Raw genomic sequence first — 23,130 nt, 5'->3', positions numbered from 1 at the left:
AAATTTATATCTCCAATGTTGGTATGAAATGACCAAAATGCCCTTCTCATTTTACACTTGGTCTTCACAAAATCCCAAGGGCAAAACGGTCATTTTCCACTTCCTGTCAAAATTTCAGTTTTCTGACGAATCCGGACAAATCCGAGGCTAACCACGTTAATAATGACGTCATCCAATTACTCTGTCATGACTTTCAAAATTTTCAACACCCAAACTCAGTCTTTATTTAATAGCCAAACTCAAATAAACGCGACTTGAGCTTATCTTAAACTAACGGGTGGCTTTTGGGAAAATCCGTACATTCGACCCGTGGTCGATACTAAATCGAGCCACGTTTAAGTTCACTTGAGTCATGACAACCTCGATTGTCATGTAATTGCGAGGATCAATCATTAGTTCTAAAGAACGCGATCGTTTGGAATAGGTTTGAGATCATTCGCAAAGTTCGTATTCTAGCGAGGCGGAATCACTCGCGATCCAATTATACGGCATTCACAAATTGATCCATGACCATCCTTAGATCCATCTATATTAGCCCAAAATATCACCTCGACAATCCTTATGGTCGAAAGTCAGTCCATGGTCAGGTTCTACGGCCACGCGAATCTGGATCCTTAATTAGCCTTTCCCTACTAGTTAGTGTCTCAAGAATGATCAAGTCTGGGCGAGATTTACTACAAATTATTGAAATTATGCATTTCATAAATACCAAGTGGGTTGAAATTTAGAATATCACAACTCTTCCCCCCTTATAAAAATTTCGTCCTCGAAATTTACATTCCAAGCCAAACTATACAAACAACTGGGAGTAATGACGTCTCATCAGGTCCTCGCTTTCCCAAGTAGCGCCTTCGGTCCCGTGATGTTCCCAAATCACCTTGACAACTGGATTAAATTGGATCACCCTGCTATTACAATCCATTACGGCCCTCTGCTTAGTCAACCAATCCATACCCACAATCACATCGAAATCAAACATAGGTAGAACAGCCAAATTTATTCTTTCTTCTACATCACCAATCACAATTTTGCAATCCGAACATCCTAGCGAAACAAGCACTTTATCATTCAACGGAGTAGCAACATATAGCACAACATCAAGCGGTCTTGGTTCTATTCCAGTCAATCTAATGAATTGCTCAGACACAAACGAATGTGACGCCCCCGAATCAAACAAAGCATATGCAGCATGATCATAGAGAGAGACCGTACCTGTGACCACGCCTGGCGCGTCCTCAACTTCCTTTCTCGCCATGGCATATACTCGTCCTTGGGCTGCCGGCCTATTCTGATTAGTCGAAGGGGCAACTCCAATTCGATTTCTTGCCGGGGCGGCTGTAACTGTACAGGCGGCTGAGTTTGCCTGAGGTTGGGGCAATTTCTTATGTGATGGCCCATTCTGCCACATCCAAAACAAGCTCCACCTCTATTCGGGCAAGGTCCATTACCATGCCTTTGTCCACACAGACGACACGGGCTATTCTGAAAGCGATTCGGCTTACCGATGGTCCTCTTAACAGAAGGAATAAAACGCTGATTCCCCGACATCGATCTCTTCCCGAAATTACGATTGTCCCTAACCGGAGCATATCTCGATCCAGAAGCAGCGGCTCTATCCGCTAAGTCACGCTCAATCGCTTGAACCCGCTCATAAATCTCATTATAATCTCCTAAATTCAAAGATACCATCTGACTACGAATGTCCGGTTTCAACCCATCTCGGAAACTTCGGGCCTTATCCCATGGATCTTCCATCATTCTCGGGGCAAACTTGGATAATCTAGAAAATTCTGCCTCGTACTGATCCACAAACATTTGTCCCTGATGCAATCTCATGAATTCAGCCAATTTTCGTTTCCGGGCACTCTCAGAAAAGTACTTTCCATTAAAGACTTCCACAAACATCGCCCAAGTTTGAACGACACCTGCGGGGAACACTCGACCCCTGGTGGCTTTCCACCAATCACTTGCATTTCCTTGCAATTGATACACTGCTAAAGTCACTTTCTCCTCATCCGTACACCCAAAAACCTCAAAAGCCTTTTCTAATGCTTCCATCCAAAGCGATGCAATCTCGGGATCGCCTTTACCATCGAACTTCAGAGGTTTCAACTTCAAGAACTGCTCAACTAATTGGTGCATCTGCCTATTCGCATTCACTTGTCCCTGACCTTGACCCTGATTCCCATTATTGGCAACAGCAGGTGTTGCAGCGGCTTCAGCAGCTTGGGCAATAGTGGCAGCTCGTTCCTGAGCCTGCCGTCCCATCAAATTTCCAATCTCTTCTAGGGTTCTCATGACCGCATCCATTCTCGGATCTCCCACAGGTTGGGCTTGCGAACTTGATTGGCCTCTTGTCCCTCTACCTCTCGAACTCATCCTCACATTTTTCTATCACTCACCTACCTGCTATAATTCCACTCGGGAATTAAAGACCTAGGCCAACTATATTAGTTTATGATCCTAAGCAGTGAATTATCTCGATAATTCACTTAACAAGCAATCAATCACCACAACACGAGAGCACAATCAGTAAGTTTCGTGCACGTACCTCAGGTCCAGACGCACCTACAACTCAACCGATAAAGCACTTAATTCACCCATCAATCATAACAAACAATCCAGAGACACGCGTAGCGCTAGACACACCTATGACTTACTAAGGTCTTCCCAGATAGCTACCCCGGGGTCTCCGCTCCTTATCACTCCAGGCTTCGACCAACTTGGATTGAGCTAACCATGCTCTGATACCAAATTAACGGGGATGTCACGCCCTGAACCCCGGCGAGCGCGCGACACCCCGAGCTCGGTCGAAATAGTGCGACGTCCTAGGAACATTGCCGACCCAAACCAACACATCAGAGTTCGAACAAGGCGGAAATGAGAACATAAACCCTGACAATATATTCATGGGGTAATAGGGACAGACAAATCACCAAACCACCAAGCACTATATTACACCGCGATATATACAATATTCATTATAAACCATCACCACCAGCAACCTCTGCACCAACAACTACTGATATAAAAAAGGACTAGCGGCTTCGATAGACTATCACTTACTCCAAAAAGGGGCGCCTCTCAAAACTGTCCAACCCCTAACTTCTAACTAACCCCTATTCGCCCTAGAGGGGGTCCACTCAGAATGAGTCTCGTCGATGCCAGTCTGTTCCTCTAAAGACTTGGACTCAGCATTGATCTCAATCGGATTGTCCTTGTCTCCCGACTTTGCTGGAACTTCGATCGGCTAAATGGTTTTAAATAAAACCGTGAGAACACTTCTCAGTAAGCGAAACCCTAAACCCCACCTAGGTTAACACGTATCTCTGGACATGTTCGAGCACACAAATCATATAACTATCAAGCTAGAACAATAGCAGGCACAAATGTCTCACCTTGATACACACGAAATCTTACATGCGAATTCAAGCATTATTACCAGGAACCGATACCATGTCGCACTCAATAATACCAATCAAACCATATTCATGCCCACATTCGCATAACCAACACAACATCATACGATTCCCATTTCACTCGAGCACACGCATCCAATTCATTTCTGACCCGCGTAAACACGCCTCAGGTCCAAAAACTAGCCATCGATCTCTGATCCGCGTAAACACGCCTCAGGTCCAACAACACTTCTATAGCCCGCGTAAACGAACACGCCTCAGATTCAGTGTCTCTAGCCCGTGTAAACGAACACGCCTCAGGTGCAACACCGATCTCCCTTTTTATAACACAACCGCGTAACACGTATGAGGTTGAACAACACTTCTATAGCCCGCGTAAAAACGCCTCAGGCGCAATACCGATCTCCCTTTTTACTGCACAACCCGCGTAAAACGCATCAGGTTGGCGGTCTTCCGGTAAAACCGGGCATCGTCCCGCTAACACGCCTCAGGACGGGTTTAATTCCCTGCGTAAAACGCATCAGGGATTATGTTATCACACGTGCACACATTTTCCATTTATTTTCTGGACCCCGCGTAAAAACGCCTCAGGGTATTTAATGATCGTGCAACACGTCGGGGCACCCAATCACATGCCAACCTCACACGATCAACTCACACACGACACCCAAAGTATTCAAATCACCAACAAGCCACATTAACCCACAAATTCATCAATTCCACTTGCACAAGCTCAATTTAACACAATTTCCGTATTCTAGGCCAATTTTTACCAATCAAGGGTGTCGCACTCATGCCACAAATCCCGATTCACCACATATAGTAATTCAAACATAAGCATGCCGCAATTCAGCCATAATATGCACGTTAACTCAGCCACCACAGAAAAATCACTAAAATGGCACATTTAAGCCCGTTTTTCACGCAATAATTCCCGATAATAACCCGTAATCATCCCAATCACCAACTTAATCAATTCTAACCTCAATTCCACTTTTAAAATTATCACAAATCCATCCAAACAACTCAGCCAACTCAGTCCACCAATTTCTCCATGTATAACCCCTAAAACTCGCTAAAACGGCCCCGAACTAACCCGAAATTATCCATTATCCTAGGCGAGGGTTAGAATATCACTTACCCGGAGTCCTAAGCTAGATTTAGCAACCAAGGGTGGCTGAACAAGGGAGAAACAGCAACGGCGGCGTCAACAAGCGGCGAGGGACGCCGACGGTCTCATGGCAATCACGGACGAACGACGACGGACGGACGTGCGGCGGCGGCCAAGGGCATGGCCAGCTGGCCACTTTCACATGAGGGAGAGGGGGAGGGGAATTCGGCCAAGGGGAGAGGGAGGCGTGAGAAAAATGAGGAGAGAGAGAGAGAGAGAAGAATAAATAGGTTAGAGAAAAAGGCTAGTCTAAGCCTACCCCAAGGTGGAATTACCATCCTACCCTCCTCTCTAAATTCCATCCGACAGCCACGATTCAACCTTATCTTAAAATCGATGGCCAAGATCAACTTTCACAAAAAATATCCAAAGGTAAAATAGGAATTTCACAAAAAGTGCAGGGGCAAAATCGTCCAAAAATTTATATCTCTAAAGTTGGTATGAAATGACCATAATGCCCTTGTCATTTTACACTTGGTCTTCACAAAATCCCAGGGGCAAAACGGTCATTTTCCACTTTCTGTCAAAATTTCAGTTTTCTGACGAATCCGGATAAATCCGAGACTGACCATGTTAATAACGACGTCGTCCAATTACTCTATCATGACTTTCAAAATTTTCAACACCCAAACTCAGTCTCTATTTAATGGCCAAACTCAAATAAACGCGACTTGAGCTTATCTCAAACTAACGGGTGGCTTTCGGGAAAATCCGTACATTCGACCAGCGGTTAATACTAAATCGAGCCACGTTTAAGTTCACTTGAGTCATGACGACCTCGATTGTCATGTAATTGCAAGGATCAATCATTAATTCTAAAGAACACGATCGTTTGGAATAGGTTTGAGATTGTTCGCAAAGTTCGTATTCTGGCGAGGCGGAATCACCTGTGATCCAATTATACGGCATTCGCAAATCGATCCATGACCATCCTTAGATCCGTCTATATTAGCCCAAAATATCACCTCGACAATCCTTATGGTCGAAAGTCAGTCCATGGTCAGGTTCTATGGTCGCGCGAATCTAGATCCCTAATTAGCCTTTCCCTACTGGTTAATGTGCCAAGAGTGATCAAGTCTGGGCGAGATTTACTACAAGTGCGTTATTGAAATTATGCATTTCATAAATACCAAGTGGGACGAAATTTAGAATGTCACACGCCGTCTGCTGTCGCCACTGCCTGCCGTCCGCTGTCGCCACCGCCTGCCGTCCGCTGTCGCCACCCTCGCCAACCGCCATCCGCCATCCGCTGGACTCCGTCGCCGCTAGTTGATGAATGGAAAAAATCGTGAAAGGAATAATTTATCAAATGAATTTATGTTCCGAGAAGAAAAATTTTGTTTCGTTATCAAATGCCTATCTTTGTTGAGAATTTTGTCAACGGAATAGAAATAGAAATCATAAATTGATTTCTAGAACAGAATGGTTATCATCCGTGCCCTAATTATTTATTTTTCTAAGCTACGATTCGTACACAATAAAATAAAAATCATTTATCAATTACTGTATGGTCGAAATTTTCTAACTATATTGCAAAAAAATACAAGCCTATTTTATTGGATCGTTGGAATCATATGAAGCTCTGTTGGTTATTTTGGCCCTTTCACAAGAAATTAATTTCACTAAAATCATTTGAGTGCTTAATGTGATCGCTTCCAATCTACGGCCCACTCTGTGATCACTTCCATTAAATAAATAAATAAAAAAGCTTTGGCTGCAATGCGCGTCAGTTGGTGTGGTATTCGTACGATTTACCAAGTTGATGATCAAAATTTTCATTTTTCCCCTATCTTGCCAGCTTTTAATGAGTTAAAATAAGTATTTTTTATGAAATTATTGTTTGAACTCGGTTCAAAATGGATTTCAGCGATTTGAGCTGTGCACGTCACACAAATCGCCAGCTATAATGATCCCATCGATAGTGAACTGAGTTTACACTGGACTATGTTTGATTCGTGACAGTGCCAGTAAAGCATGACGGCCATGACTAAAAACAAATGCTTTTAAGGCTAAATGCTCGATGGTCTCCTGACTGTTTGCTACTCGATCTTCTTAAAAAATTTCTATTGGTACAAAATTAGTAGCACTCGTTAAAAAAAATTACTAACTCGTTGGAACTACCCTGTGCTCATTAACATGAGATTGTACAAGAACACCCGACCTTGTAGACTTTGAGGATATTAATTGGATCACGTGGCCATGCAAATCAAAGTGTAGAGGTTTTGTGTCCATGCATATTTTTGTGCTCATTAAATGAAAGTCTTTCACCACTCACATTTTGTGTGATGAGAACATAATTCATGACTGTGGTTTTGTCTAACTTGCCTAGATGAATAATTGCATGTCGTACGATGACAAACGAAACAAGGCAACAAAAGGCTTTTTTCCTCTCCTCTCTATTGAGAAATTTGATTGAATGACATACGATCTCAAACTGGCCTTTTGCTAATAGATATTCTCAAGTAATTGGTCTTTTACTGGGAAAAATATAAAAAAAAATCCTAAATTTATTGCATCGATACCAATTCGATGCTAAATTTTTTAATTGAACCAATTTAGTCATATATCTTTTTACATCAGTACCAACTGAGGGCCCCTTATAAAGATTTTCGCATGCCCACCATTCAAGAAAAGAAGGGGTAATTAGAAGTTAACCACTTCGGTCTCTGGTCGAATGTAATGTTTTGAGATCCTTACCGGGCCGGTACGTGGTTCCACCAGGTCCAACCGTTTGTACTGATCTGGTTTGAATAAAAAGAATGTAGTAAGAAAAAGAAGCAACGCGATGATGATTTTGAATAAGTCAGTGTGAAGGATTTGTATGCTTTAAGGGATGTTAGGTGTTGTGCAATGAGAAAAATGGATTTTTATGAATACCATTTCTCTTCCCCGAATTGAAACAAATTAGAACTTTTAATTCTCTCAGACCATTTGTACTTACTTCAACAAAGGAAGAATGAGCCCTTACATTACCGGGTATGAGTGGTTTTCTTACAAGCCCACTGTCAAATCCTAGGGCTCAATCCTGGATAGGCGCTACGGCGGTCGACTCGCTTCTTTCAAATTGTTTCTCATTATTAAGAAAAGGTAACTGGCATGGATATTGGCACGAATTGATTGAAACTTTGGCATGGGCTCATGAACGTGCGAAATATGTTTTTTTTCTCTTTTTTGGAGGAGCAACACGCAGAGATTAAATTATCACAATGGGGTTTTGTGTTTGCGAAAACGATCAAGTTGGGTCTAGTCCTGAAAAGTGGTACAATCGGACAGAACTCTTCGCGTGGTCCTGTCCACCTTGTCCCCGACAAAATAAATTGCAAGTGACCATCGGACAAAGACAAAACAAAACAAAGGTGAAAGGCACGTAACGGGTTTTGCGTTTGTGAATGAGTTATCTTGGAACAGATCAAAGTTGTGTCCGAATTCCGAGGAGCACTACGTTTGGAGGACTGCCTTCACGCCCTCAACCGGGAGTTGTCTTCTTCAAAATTACTATCAATCCGAAATTATTAGCACTCGTTAAAAGATTACTACCCTGTGCTCATTAACAGTAGATTGTACGAGAATGCCCCCTCCTCGTAGGCTTCAAGGATGTTAATTGGATCACGTGGCCACGCCAATCAAAGTGAAGATATTTTGTGTCCCTGATGACGGCATAATTCATGACTGCTGTTTTGTCTGAGGCTTGCATAGATGAATAATTGCATATTGTACAAAGACAAACGAAACAAGGCAACAAAAAATCACAACTTTATCGACACATCACAACTTAGAATCACGAAGTTTGATTCAAAGACATATATGGTTGCGAATTGGTTTTTTTGCCTATAGACCTTCTCAAATAATTGGTCTTTTGCTAAAAGACCTTTTCATCAGCCCTTGGGTCTTCGGACAAAAAGGAATTGAATTGTGATACTTATGTCGGAGTCAAGGTATTCATAGTGGCAATTTATTTTTACATAATGCTACTCTTTAAAAGCCACATAATTATTTGCTTTACCAGCAACTTTTGTGAAATATTGAGTAGTATGTTTCGAAGACGATGAATTAATTGAGAGATTTATTAAAGTTGTGCCATGTTTGAAATTTTTGTGGAAATCTCTAAGAAAAAGCTTGGGTAAAGGTCAAATGTCGGATTGACTATCTGTGGAGAGGGAGGAGCTAAGCAATAGGTAGGACCGTGAGGTTTACATTTTACCTCTATTATTAGCTTGAAATCATTCGTAATTGAAGATTTTTTTATTCATGCTTGGCAATTTTAATTAGTGATTTAATTTTTTGGGATGTGTTGGTAATTTTTTTTATTATTATTTTGTGATAGATCATTTGAAAGTCCTGATTGATCATTTTTTTATTGATAATTCAGGGAATACAAACGTGCAGACCCAACGACTACTTAGAGGTTTATGAACACCCTGCAAGTGTCACGGACTTATCAAGTTAAGGCATTTCGCCTATGCAGATGGTTTTAACTCAGAGTAGTTTGTATGTGCTTAGTGGGATTTGAATTGTGACTTCCAATTCCTAAATTGGAAAGTCTCTTACCACTCACAATCATAGTAGAGAAACTCAAGCAATACACCCTAGTGTATAACAAATCCTCTAGAAAAATCTTTTCATAAAACTTGTGTGAAAAGTTTACAGATAATGTAACCGCTAGTATCATAAATAACAAAAAATAATTATTACAAAAATATATATAGCAAAAATTACAAAAATAAGCATAAACCAAAAAAAAAAAGGTGGGGATCGGCTCACATGAGAAAAGGCCAGTTCAACTTGGCCCTTTTGCACAACTCCGCCCGGTTCAGTTCGGCCTTTTTTTTGCGCGGTTCATCTCCCAAGCCACCCACTTTCTTTTACTTGGCCCAACTGATATATTTTTTTTTCCAGCCCATTTCTTTTCTTTTCCTTCACGGCCCATTACACTTACGGTGGCCCAGCCTCACTACTGTTGTTCTTCTTCAAGCACAAGCTCACGTTTGTGAGCAAAGTGACCGGGGGGAGCGAAGAGAGAGATACGGTGAGGTGATGGAAGCAAGTTCAAGGGATGTTGCAGTAGAAGGGGCTGAGCTGGAGTTTGTTAGAGGACAGGATCGGAGGATAACCAACGTGGTGGGGGAATAACAGGAAATTCTCTTGCAGTTCATCCATTGAGAAAGAGGAATCATAGCCGGACGTCCCTTGCTGTCGCCGATTGAATCTCCGTTTCTGTCCGGGTGAGCTCCTCAAATATGCTTTGTTTTGTCCTGTTTTTTTTTTAGCCATTTATTGAGTTTGAGAGTATTGGAATGAATTGATGAGATTGTGGACAAATCCTGTGATATTAAAGCTGAGTCGTAGAATATAATGACGATTTGGAGTGTGATATATCAACATTGAGTCGAGAATTACACTGAAACCGAGTCTAGAATTCATGTTTTAAATCGTACGTCAACTGTTCGCTAAAATGCTTGAATGAGATGTTGGAGGCTTAGAACACCGAATTTGATTGTGAAAATTTTGAGTGAGTTTCGATGAACTGAGATGGAGTTGATATGAAATGTGTTGATTAAGGTCTTTATGCATCACAATTGAGTCGAGAATCGCGTTGAATCTCATGTTGGAATGTACTTCTTAAACTGCATGCTAGCTGTTTGATGAAATGCGTGAATGAAGTGTTGAATCAATCCGTGAATGAAAACGTCTGTTTGAATCACAGTTCATGCTTGACAGAAGATTTTCATGCCATAATAGATTTCATCAATATATTTTAGTGTTATAGCCAAGTCAATGCACGGTCGTAGCATCAAGAAAGGACCACGAGACGCTATATTGTGGCGGTATGTGGCAGCAATCCTCGGCTTTCTCAAGTGATATGTCGTCTTTGTGTTCATTTGCTTGCAATTTTTTTTTATAAACTGCAAATCTTGTAATACATTTTTTTTGGGGGCTTCAAGCTTGTATGATTGTGTTAAATTTTGGAGTTCTTCTCTCCTGTAATGCAATGCGTGGATATTTAACTAGTACGGAGATATGTAGTACTTTAAGTGCAAAATGTCGACTTTCAAGAGGATAGGTGGGGCCTACGCCTAACACGGATCCTCCTAAACCTTACTAAACACAAGTTAGCGGCAAAAGGACACTATAAGTGCCATAACTTGTGTACGGCGATCACTTTGGTGCCATAACTTTTTTTCGGATCACTTTGGTGCCAACTTTTTTGAAAAACGATCACTTGAGTGCCAATGTTGACATGGCACACCGGAAATCTGATGTGGCTCTTTTTTATTAATATTCGATGCTGAGATGGCTGGCCGGAGTTGGCCGGAGAGTCGAGTCAGCCCTTATAGCGAAAACGACGTCGTTCAACCTTTCTCCCCCCCAATATAGGAACCCTAAATCGGCTAATTGGACATATTTCCCAATTGCAAACCCTAACCGGCCATATTATTTCCTTGTTATCCCCGAATTTGACAGCTGAAGGTTGCAAATGGATGACAGGAGCTTCACTAGCGGCTCAAATTCGTTTGAACGAAGTGAAGAAGAAGGTCGGTTCTTCTGCTATTGTGGATTACCGAGTCCAAGAAGAACATCTTGGACTCGATTGAACCCCGGGAGAAGATTCCATGGATGCGCTAGGTATAGAGAAGGCTCGAAGTGAAAATTCTTCAAGTGGGTTGATGCGAAATTTTCAGATTGAGCAACAGAGGTGATAGTGAAGCTACTTGAAGCTCGACATCAACCTCCACCTACATTAATGGACGAGTTGGACGATGTCGACTCATTGCAAGCTGAAATGAAGGCTTTAGCATCTCTGGCCAACCATTTGAAGAAGGAAGTTCGAAGGATGAAAATCGAAAAAAAGTGTTATCGATTGTTGATTGTGTTATTGATATTTTTTATAGCCTATTTTATGGTCAAATGTAATGTCAGTGATGAGCAAAAGTTTCTTAGTCTACCATAATTTAAGATAGGCTTGTACTATGTACTTGTATTTGGCAATTTGTAGCTACGGTTGTGTTATTAGTTTGCTGCAATTTATGTATGTAACAAGAGGTTTGCTGCAATCTATGACAAATGGACGGTTGGAATTTATTGGTTCTCAATATTGAGTTGCTTAGTATTTTGTTGCTATATATTTTGATGCAATTTTGCCTCATTGGCAGCATATTTTGTTGCATATTTTTGCTCATTTGCTGTCTTTTGCTGCACTTCCTCATTTGCAGCATATTTTTGCTCATTTTCTGTCATTTGCTGCACTTTCTCATTTGGAGCATATTTTTGCTCAATTGCTGCATATTTTTGCTCATTTGCTGTCATTTGCTACACTTTCTCATTTGCAGCATATTTTACTGCATATTTTTGCTCATTTGCTATCATTGCTGCACTTCCTCATTGGCAGCATATTTTTGCTCATTTGCTGTCATTTGCTGCACTTCCTCATTTGCTTCATATTTTTGCTCATTTGCTGCACTTGCTCATTTACTGCATATTCACTTGCTCATTTGTTGTATTTTTTTCATCTGGTTAGATGGTTGCATATTATGGAGTAAGGCTCACTACTGAAAAATGAGGTGCTGCAAGTGCTGCAACTCTGCGTAGCAGCAAATTATGAAGTCGTCACAAGTTCAGCAGTTGACATTTTAGTGCCAAATGTTTCTAATCGTGATCACTTAAGTTCTAGTCGTGGTTCAAAAGTGATCACTTAAGTTACAGTCGTGGTTCAAAAGTGATGACTTAAGTGCCAATTGTGGCCGAAAGTTGATCACTTAAGTGTCATGCCGTGTGTTTCTTTGAAAAATGGAGAGTTTGGTTCAACAAACCAATCTTTAAACCAGATCATTCCAGAATCAAAGCAGTAACTATACCAACACTGCTCACTAGCACCAAATCGTCCTAAACCATACTCATAAACTGGTTCAAACAGCCCCCAAATCATATTCAATCACCAGCACCAAACAACCCCCAAACCATATTCAAAAATCGGCTCAAAATGCTTGCACCAGCACGTGCTGGCGTGCTGGTGCAAGCACTATACTGCACTCCCAAATATGACAAAATCAGCAACTACCATACTATACTCCCAAACAGTACAAAATCAGCAGCTAGTGCAAACACCATATTACACTCCCAAACAGCACAAAATCAGCAGCTGGTGCAAGCACCATATTGCACCTGAAAATAGCATAAAAAATCAGCACTAGCAGCACCAATTCCCACCCTCCCCACCAACTGCATCAATAAGTTTCTTTGAATATTAACTTACTGATGCAACTTGCAATCACCCCACTACACCAGTACTATACTAAAACAGAACAAACACGTGTGCAAAAATATGAAAATCACAACCACCTTAACCACGGTAAACATCGGATTTAGTCATTACACACAACATCCCATTAGTCAATAACATTCAAGGACCACAAAAAATCAACCTCCTATTAGCCAATACGGTAAACCTCCCTAATTTCACAAAAACTAACAATCACCTCAACGCCCTCCCATTAGTCAATAGTGTTAAGTCCACCATTTCCTTTTCCTTTCGATGACTTCTTAAATTGATTCATAATTCTTTGACTCTTTCGAACCGGAGGAACTGCATGTTGTTCTTATGAAGATGCAGGTTTTTCAATAGCTGGAGCTGCTTCTTCTTGAACTGCTGGAGCTGCATCTTCTTCAACAACTGGAGCTGCTTCTTCTTGAACTGTTTGAGCTGCATCTTCTTCAACAGCTAGAGCTGCTTCTTCTTGAACTGCTCCAGCTGCATCTTTTTCAACTGCTGGACCAGCAGGTTGTTCTACTGGCCTTCTTGCTCGAGATTTCTTCTTAGGCACAACAACTATCTTCTTCTTACTGGTGTTGGTGGCTATTTTGGAGCTGTCAGCATGTGCTGGTTGATCAGGAACTAGTGTTGAGTATTTTATTGGTGGCAATTTACGAACACTCTTCTCTACAGCCACCCTTCTTCTCTTCGGACCAGCTGCTTGCAACGTTGGTTGGATTCTTTTTGGTGCAGCCCTTGACTCTTGGCTTGGGCCAACTTGAGATATGAGAACCTCTGAACTCTTCCCAGGCTACAACAACATAATCATGGATGAGAAGAAGCAATATTGTCATAAAAGTGAAAAACTCAAAAATGAAATGCATGAGATGTACAAAACTTATATGCAAAATAGTCATTCCAGTATTGAAGTCCGTATAAATTCCATAACCATATTGCCTTAATCTTCTGCCGAGGACCCCTCTTGTTTGATATGGTGCCTCACTTTGAGGAACCTGAGCTGCTTGTTCAGTTGGTTTTCTTCTCAACTGATAAGGACAAAACAATGTCAACTAAAGTCAAAGTCTGCTCACTAAAGATTAATACAAATACATATAGCTTACTGGATATTTTCTCCTAGCCTGTGCAACAGTCGAGGAGGAGGTTGCCCTTGAACTTGGGCCTCCGGTTGGCTCTTCAGCAGGTTCTTGAACTTGGCCTTCAGCAGGCCCTTCAGCTAGACAATCAGCATGCCTATCAGCTGGCCCTCCAGCAGGCCTTTCAGTAGCCCCTTCAGCTAGTTCTTGTGCTGGCGCTGCACTTGATCCAATTTGAGTCCCTCCACTTGGCTGTTGAAGCAACTGATGTTGCTTCTTCAAATGACAACCACTTTTGTTGTGATCTACCTCACGACAATATGAGCATCTTATCTTTTACACCTGACCTGCTCATCTTCTTACTTCTGGGCTCTCCCTCCTGCTTTCTTCGTCTCCTTTTAGGCCTTCCTATTTGTTTCTTAAGTGGCAAAGGATGAGGGGCTTTATGATTTGTCGGCTCCCAGAATTTTGTACTTCTAATAGGCTGTATCATGTGCTGGTACGCAGCAAGATATGTGCTTTTTGTGGTAGCAACCATGCAGGTAATCCTTGGGATTTTGGTACTTCGCTTGGATGGCACAAATGGCATGTGCGCAGGGAATTCCAGAAAGTTGCCAAGCTCGACATGAGCACTTTAGTTTGTCCAATTGGACAACATACTTGTCTGTCTTTTCCATGACCTCATAGCCATCATCTCCATTCCAGATAGGATGACAGAACCTACTACTCGCCAAGTTGTCATCCAATCTTTTAGCAATCCTAGGACCACACTGTCCAGTCCACTTCGCAGCCTCATCTCTCTGTTTTTGCAGCCTTGTCATGACTATCACTCGAATATCCTCAAGCATGCTGATGATTGGTTTGCACCTCGCCTCTAAAATTCTGCCATTGAAGGCTTCACTGAGATTGTTATCAATGAAATCGCTCTTGAATTCTTCACTGAAGAAGGCCTTGCACTAATGCCTGGGTTCAGTTTGAAAAAGTGCTTCATAACCGTCCTTCGTCAAGTCAAGTAGTTGTTGTTTGGAATTCTAAAATCAACCATGTTGGTGCTCTTAGCTATCATCCAAAATTGCTTCTGTAGTTTCTCCCCTTTGTAGATCTTTGCCCAGTTTGCATATATGTACCTCGCACACATCCTATGTTCAGCAAATGGCATCAACTCAGCTAGAGCAGGAAGAAGTCCCTATAAGAATTCATACATCAAGGCATTAATAAAGGCATGTGCAAGATAAAATGTCATAAATATTGTTTGTGCAGTTGCACCAGCATTACCTATTGTTGGTCGCTCATGAATGCCCAACCTCTTCCATTAGTGATCTCAAGGTCCGCCATCGAATTTTTCAGGAACCACGACCAAGTGTCCTTGCTCTCTACCTTCACAACAGCCCAAGCAATTGGAAACATCTGATTATTGCCATCCCTCCCAATGGCAGCCAACAATTCTCCCTTGCACACACCCTTCAAGAAACATCCATCTAACCCTATGACTCGTCTACAACCATCAACAAATCCCCGCTTGCATGCATCAAAGCAAATATAAATTCGGTCAAAGTTAATCCCATGGTTAGGCAGTGGCCGCTCCACAACCTCAACATAAACTTGACTACCCGGATTTTGCAGCCTACATTCTCCAGCATATTCCCAAATTTGACCATTTCTTCCTTGTACCTCCCTAAAAAAATTTTCATCACCTTCTGCTTGGCTCTTTTACACTGATTGAGTGACACGTTAATCCCTACCTGCTCCCTCACCAACTGCTTCAGCTGAGCACTCTTCACATCAGGCATCGCTTTGATGGTATCGAAGAAGTGCTTCGACAACCAAGCACTCGTTACCCTTTTGTTATCAAACATGATGGAACAAGTATGTTCCTTCTGTAATGACCTAATTTGGAATGACCCGTCCCTCTTTGAACGTGCGCCATATATCTTCCACGAACAACTAGATTGAGAACACTTTGCTCTAACATAGTCCTGCGTATTTCGAGTGAACTGAAGAGTCCTCTATTCAGCTATTGAATACTTGATAATACCTTCTTTGAATTGTTTGGCATCAGAAAATTTCAGACCTACAGTCAACACAGAAGAAGAAGAGCCAGGATCGTATAACGGATACTTACCTTTCCTTCTGCACACAACGGGATCATCATCTTCATGCTGATTTTCAGAATTATCATTCTGTTCATCAGAGCCACTTTCTTCATAATCAGTGTCATTACCTTCAGCTGGAGCTCCATCAATGCTATGTCCTGGTTCAGCTTCATGCAATCCTCCAAGTGCAGCTGTTGATTTTTTTCCAAATTCCCTTTGCTTTTGCCTTGACTGTGCAAGTTCCTCATCATCATCTTCACTTGGTAAATTTACATTTGTCACACCCTCATCATCTGATTCACTAGATGCAGCAACTTCCCACGACAATCCAGTGAACTCAAATCCAGTGAACTCTTCACTCGCTGCATGGCTTGCCTCCCTCTCATCCCTCTCATGTCCAGCTTCATCTATAATAGAACTAGCACCAACATGAGTACTAAGTAAAGCAGCACCATCCCCTACGTCTCCTCCCTCGGCCCCTTCATCAAATTCACCATCACTATAGGACTCAACGTACACAACAGCTTCTTTTCCATGAAGATAATGGTAGATGATATCCTTAACACCATTATCATCATCAAAGTTTCTAATACCGTCCTTCAAGCTGCTTCCAGGAACACAATAATGCAAATTTCATATTTTACATCTTAATTGTTGAACTATATCCCCTCATGAGATTAATATATGCTGGCTTGCTTCTATCGAAATAAACAGTACCTTCAAGTCCCCCAAAGTATTCCCACTCGTCAGTGCCGATGACAAATTCTCCTCCATAGCGAACAATGATGCCGATAATTGTGTCTTTATCCCCCATATCGCCCTGCATTGAAGGAAAAAAGCCAAAAAATTCAATAGTTTAGCTTTCGGGACCACACCACATAGGAAAAAGAGCACAGCTTCACATGAAGGTCCCCTACATGGTTGACAAGATTGAAAAAGCTACCATCAGATCACATGGGTGACAATGACAGAGGTCCCCACATGGACCACAGTCTATCGCATATACTCAGCCCGGCACCAACACAATCGAATCCACTTGAAGCCCTAATATCCGAACAACTAGCCATAATTTATGAAGTTCAAGCTTTAATTTTTAGAAGTTCAAGACCAAATTTCAAGTTCGAGCCCCAATTTCCCAAGTTCGAGCCCTAATTTCCTACTTCAAACCCTAATTTCCCGAAGGCAGCCCTAATCTACCAATTAATTGAGTGAAACATAGGACAATCAAGCACAATGTGTCGATCAATTCAGCAAAATAGAAATTAACAGCCCTTATTTGAAGATCGACCTTCGTAATTTGCCACGGAGACGGGACCGACTCCGACGGGACGAGTGATGCTTAGTCCACGGGATGAGGGAGCGACGCCGACTGTGACATCCTGAAAAATTAGTCCATTTGGGATTTATGAAATACTGGATTTTATGAATGTACTCGTAGTCAGTTCTCGCCCGGAACTGATCATTCCTGGGAATGCTAACCATTAGGGAAAGGCTAATAGGGGAATTAAATTCGCGCGACTAAAGAAAATTCGATGGTGAATGGATTTCGACCATTAAATCGCGGAAGTGATATTTTGAGCCACTGTTGGCCGATCCAAGGATAGTTAGGGGTCAGTTCGCCACTGTCCTAGTAGTGGATCGCGGGTGATTCCGTTGGACCACGAAACGACTTGACGAATGATTCTGAAATTATACCGAACGATCATACCCCTCGGATTAAGTGATTGATCTTCGCGATTTTAATGACAATCGAGGTCGTCACGCACCGAACGGACTTGCACGTGACTCGATTTAGTATCAGTCATGAGTCGATTTCGCGAATTTCCCCAGCAAGCCGCCCGTTAGCTCGAGAAACGCTCGAGTTGCGTTTAATAGAATTTAATTATGGAATTTTACCCAAATTGGACACCGGAAAATTAGGAAGTCACGACGGAACGTTAGGACGACGTTGCACGTGTCACGTATGAATTTTTGGTGCGCTCAATTCCTTCGGAAAAATTCGATTTGGACAAGAAACGGAGGAAGTGACCATTTTACCCTTGGGAATTAATAAAGGGTTAGTTGTGTGAGAGAAGGGCATTTTGGTAAATTGCCAAAAAGTTGGTCAAAATTGATTTTTAAGCCCTTGACCCCCCTTTCTCTCTCTCTCCTCTCTCTCTTCTTCCTCCTTCCTCATCGTGAAATTCCCCCTTTTTGGCCGTAAGCCCCCCCCCCCCCCCCCACCGTGGACCCATTTTCTCTCTCTCTCTCTCCCTTTGCCGTCGTCGCCGCCGTTCTCGATTAAGGGCCACCGCTTTCCGTTCTAGCCGCGATAGTCTAGAACGCGGGTAAGTCGCGTTCTAAACCCAATTTAGGACTTCGGGTATCGACGGGCGATTTTGGGCGAAATCTATATAAAGTTAGGTGCGGAATTGTATGAATTGGTAGTGGAAATTTTATGGCGGGCCTTGGGATTTAGTTCGGGCATTAATTATTGGAAATTCAGAAAAATAGGGGCTGCGAATTACTGTTCACGAGCTGTGATTTACTGTTCACGGGGCTGTGATGGTCCGATCGGGACGCAAGTTGAATTTCTAGAACCGAGATTTAATGGTGAGAAAGTCCCGTGAAGGACCGGAATCAATTTGGCGTCATTTGGCGGGAGAAAAATAGAAATTTATGTGTTTTACGTGTGTTTTAATTATAATTGAGTTGGGATGGTGAAATTTACAATATGCGGGTGCGAAAAATTGGGGTTTATGATTGGAATTGTTTGGCGGGCCTTGAGGATTATTTTTGAAATTTTTGGAGAACAATTTGAGGTGAATTATAAGCTGCGAATTACTGTTCACAAGCTGTGATTTACTGTTCACGGGGCTGTGATGATTTGTTCGGGACACAAGTTGGATTTTTAGAACCGGCATTTAATGGCGAGAAAGTGTCGTGAAGGATCGGAATTAATCCGACGCCATTTGGTCGGAGAAAATTGGCAATTTACGTGTTTTGGGCATGTTTGAATTATTCTGGATGGGGTTGATTTAATTGAGTATTTGTTTGTGTGTTATATGAGGTAACTTGAGGATGAAATGAGGATGTTTCGAGGCTGGAGTGAGACTGAATAAAGTGTCGGATGTTGTGGGATGGAATTGGCGAGCCTAGGGCTCGATTTAAGGCCAAATGGTGTTGGTTTGGTGTGTGGTAGTATGGCTGGATTGTGGTGTTTAATATGCTCGAAAATGTCGAAATTATGCCTATGAACGTGTCTGTGTTTGTGGGTCCATGAGTGGCCTTGTGTGTTTATTGAATTGTGATTTGATGGGTTGAAATGTGTTTGATTATGTGCACGCGTGGGCCAGATTAAATTAATTGTTGAAATTGGCCATGTCGAATGCTGAGTGAGCATGTTTTACGTGTTAATTGATGCGTGCACGGGCCACGTGTGATGGGCCAGTTGGGTGTGGTATATGCGTGTCGAGCATGCGCATGAGTAAGGAAGAAATGTGGTGTGGCATGTGATTGTGGAATTTATGTGAAGGTGTGGAATTGCGAGTAGTGGGATCGGGCCGAGTATCATAAGCTCGGGCAGCGATCATGTAGGTTTGTTGCATTTGGCACAGGCTGAGGCTTGAAAAAGCAAGGTTGAGAATCGGTCCGAGGCACGATCAGCTCGGGTGAGATCGGGATTGGACCGAGGCATCATAAGCTCGGGTTCCAATCATGTAGGCTTGTCGCATTTGGCGCGGGCTGAGTTGGGATCGGGCCTGGGGCGTGTAATGCTCAGGTCACGATTGAGGCCTGAGGCGTGAACGGGTTCGCGGCCCGGATATGGTGAATGATCGCAGTGTGCCTGAGGCGTGTACTTCAACGCGGGTCACTGGCGAGTGTTGTGGAAAATGAATTGTCGCAGTGTGCCTGAGGCGTGTACTTCAACGCGGGTCACTGGCGAGTGTTGTGGAAAATGAATTGTCGCAGTGTGCCTGAGGCGTGTACTTCGACGCGGGTCACTGGCGAGGAATATGAAAGAGGAATGAGGATGGAAGGAACAGTGGGATGAGAATGATACATGTGCGTGTGTACATCTGACATGATTGAGTTTGAATGCTGATGTGTGCATTATTGAGCCTGACCGTCTTAATTGATGTGCCTGTGATGTGATTACTTGATGTTCGTGAATGTGTGTGATTGCGTAATTGTCTGGAGGTACGTGATAGCCTAGGTTGGGTTTAGGGGTGAACTTACTGAGAAGTGTTCTCACGGTTGTTTCAACCGACAATTTCAGAACCCCGACAGGAACCATGAATCCTCCACCACCGCCGCCAGTACGTTTTGGGATACCAGTGCACGCGGAGTACGATGTGGCAGAGTTTCCGGTGGGTTTCAGAAGGGTAACATTTTTGGAAGTTAGTATGCCAGGTCGTCTCTTTTTGTTCTTACTTTCGAAGGTTTTAGGAATGTGTGTACTGGTAAACTAAGGTTTGTTCTATTGTAAATATGGTGGAATAAGTTTGATCGAGTACTGGAAATGTAGATTCTCCCAATTCTCCCCAGTTTAATTTTGTCCAGGTATTTATGGTTTCCGTGTGCGCAATTAAATCTCTGACGTTAGGATGAGGTCGGCCATAATTCCTGGGTTGTCGCACAAATCGACCAGAGGAGGATGTCGCGAGCTCGATAGGGTTCGGGGCATGACACCGACCGACCGCGAGGGGAAGGCAAGAGACGGCGACGGCGACGAAATGAGGGCGCCACGAGCAACAAGCGACGGGCGACGACGACTGGACGAGGGAGACAGAGCAGGTGTGACGAGCGACGCGATGCTAAGACCTTTGAACTGAGCGACATCGTTTGCTGTCCTAAATGAAACGACGTCGTCCTTCTTGTCCAAGTGGACTGAGCGACGTCGTTTTGCTCGTCCACGTGGACATCAAATGTTGAACCCAATATCCACGACACACTCTTTTTTTAAATGAAAAATGCCAGGTCAGCTTTTTGGCAGGAATTTTGGCCGGAGTCACTAAAGTGATCTATTTTCCTCCGACTTGACACCAAAGTGATCCGAAAAAAAGTTATGGCACTAAAGTGATCGCTGTACACAAGTTATGGCACTTATAATGTCCTTTTGCCACAAGTTAGCTGTTCCAATTAATTATTCATTTAAGATTAGACTAAGGAGTCGCCACTAACCTATTATGGATTAATTAGAAGGCCAGGCCTACGATCTGAAGATTCACAAGTCTGGCACTTGATTACGCTAGATTAATCTAACGCTCTTTCGGTACCTTTAATTAAAAGGTTTGCACTCGGTCTCATCAATTTTGTTTCCCTAAATCCTCTAATAAGTGAAAGAAGATCATGCATAGCATTGGAACAGCAAAAATAACAAGCAAGCAATAATAAATATTAACCAAAAAAAAATATAGAGGTGCAAAAAAATAAAGAACCCTAATCATATCCGTTAAAATTCATAAAGCCTTATTGTTAAGGCCCGGACACGACTCTCATGAGCTATAAATGGAAACTCGATATAAACTCTCCAAGATAAACCACCACTTAATTATGCAAACAAGAGGTACTGTATGAATACTAAATAAATTATTTCCCTAAAATGAACTATGATATACAGAAATAAGAATCTAATTGATACTATCTAAATGTAAAGCAATCTGCTTCCGTTCCCTCACATGCAATCCTAGATGTATTTTTCGATGGAGATGCAATCTATTCTTATTTATTTTGTTTTTTTTCACCTTTTCCTTTAATTTTATTATTATTATTTTCAAAACACGAAATTGAACTAAGAAAGTCAACTGAGTGCTGAAATAAATATGCATGAATCAACCCATAAAGTTCAGCTCCATCACCGTCAACTTGATCGTCTACCATCTCCGATCAGTAACAGCCGCCGTCACATCTCCGTCGCTAACCACCAAAGCCTCGGCCGTAACGGAGCAGAGCGACAACGCTTATCACCACCACCGATCGAACTTCTCTTATGCTCTTTCTCTCTCTGTCGTCTAACGCGATGGAGATTCCTTTAGAGCTGATGAATTTCACGCTCTGCAGCAGAATTCATTCACAACAACAACAACCACAACGCACTCTCTAAAGTTTGGTGCGCGCGCGAGAGCTGAGGAACTGAGCGAAGCAAGAACACAACGCACACACCGAGAAAATCGCTTTCTCTGTCATCTTCAGCCAATTGATAGGAATTCCTGTTTGTATAACACCTCACCCTTCATGCTCACCGCCTGTTCGACGTTTTGCCTCGGAGATGACAATGATGAATTAATTGATCAATTTGGGATTGCGTAGGAGTGATTTGTATGTTATTGTTCAATGTACTGATCATATGTTGCGAATTGATGCTTCATCCTTTGATGGCCTAGAGTTCATACCTTGGTGCTTCCATTTACTTTGTTCTCAGTGAATTAAATACTGCTTTGGGAGCGTGGCTGAATTATCCTCTAAACTGAGAGCCTCCTGATTTATTTGTGAGCTTGAGGTGTTCCAAGTGCGCGACATCATAATCGTCTAGGTGTTAATGTAGAGAAATCCATGATTATTGCAAACGCTATGTCCGCGGTTCAACTGCCAAACCCAATGAAGAAACGGCAGTGAACAACTGATTAGGATCAACAAACAGGGGTTCAGACATGCGCACATAGTCTACCAGTCAGTTTCGTGATTGGAGAAGATGACTTTGGGCTTCAACCGAGTTAAACGCGATCAGAGTAAACTGAGGAATTTAGACGACTCCAGGGACAACGGTGGACGACGGAAGCGCTGCTCGTTCTTGCCTGAGTCTCCTCCGCTTCTGATGCGCAAGATTGAGTGAATGGATACGAAAGCGTGAATGTGAGCGATTGTGCACCTCCACCGATTGTCCCACTCCCTTCCATCTTTGTTCTTGTTTACATCATCCCACGGCCTTCCCACATCCTTCTTGTCCTTTTTCACGTTCTGCTGAGCCACCAATTCCATTTCCTTTCCTATATCTTTTACCATTTCCTCTTTCGGTCCTTCTTTTTACGATGCTGATTGGCGTTCTCCTTTTACAAAACCGACAAAAGTATTTCTTGTGTCACGGCACCATTTGAGTTCCCGTGAAGAATGAATGGGTGAAGGG

The 23,130-nt window shown here is 42.5% G+C and overlaps 1 protein-coding gene and 1 pseudogene across 1 annotated transcript; both read right to left on the bottom strand.

Annotated features, from left to right (window-relative positions):
• Window positions 1-1,382: 1,382 nt before the first annotated feature.
• On the bottom strand, window positions 1,383-2,310 carry LOC130136736 (uncharacterized). Its single transcript, XM_056307007.1, has 4 exons — window positions 2,172-2,310; window positions 1,894-2,084; window positions 1,503-1,800; window positions 1,383-1,399 (listed from the first exon to the last, which is right to left on the bottom strand). The coding sequence occupies exons 1-4, from the start codon at window positions 2,308-2,310 to the stop codon at window positions 1,383-1,385; spliced, it is 645 nt and encodes a 214-aa protein (XP_056162982.1).
• Window positions 2,311-14,888: 12,578 nt separating this feature from the next.
• LOC130140738 (uncharacterized) lies at window positions 14,889-15,339 on the bottom strand (annotated as a pseudogene).
• Window positions 15,340-23,130: the final 7,791 nt, after the last annotated feature.

This window comes from Syzygium oleosum, unplaced genomic scaffold (assembly GCF_021117445.2).
Source record: "Syzygium oleosum isolate NSW1041296 unplaced genomic scaffold, Sole_v2.1 Sole_v2.01, whole genome shotgun sequence".
NCBI lineage: Eukaryota > Viridiplantae > Streptophyta > Magnoliopsida > Myrtales > Myrtaceae > Syzygium > Syzygium oleosum.
Note: the sequence above shows the minus strand (reverse complement) of the source record. Positions and strands in the feature narration are given on the sequence as shown.

What these genes read in the sequence shown, in the direction of transcription:
- LOC130136736 (XM_056307007.1), bottom strand. Translation starts at nt 2,310, where the DNA reads ATGGATGCGGTCATGAGAACCCTAGAAGAGATTGGAAATTTGATGGGA. An exon ending in TAATGGGAATCAGGGTCAAG is followed by an intron (nt 2,085 to 2,171) that starts GTCAGGGACAAG and finishes TCGATGGTAAAG; the next exon opens with GCGATCCCGAGATTGCATCG. An exon ending in CTTGGGCGATGTTTGTGGAA is followed by an intron (nt 1,801 to 1,893) that starts GTCTTTAATGGA and finishes TTTGTGGATCAG; the next exon opens with TACGAGGCAGAATTTTCTAG.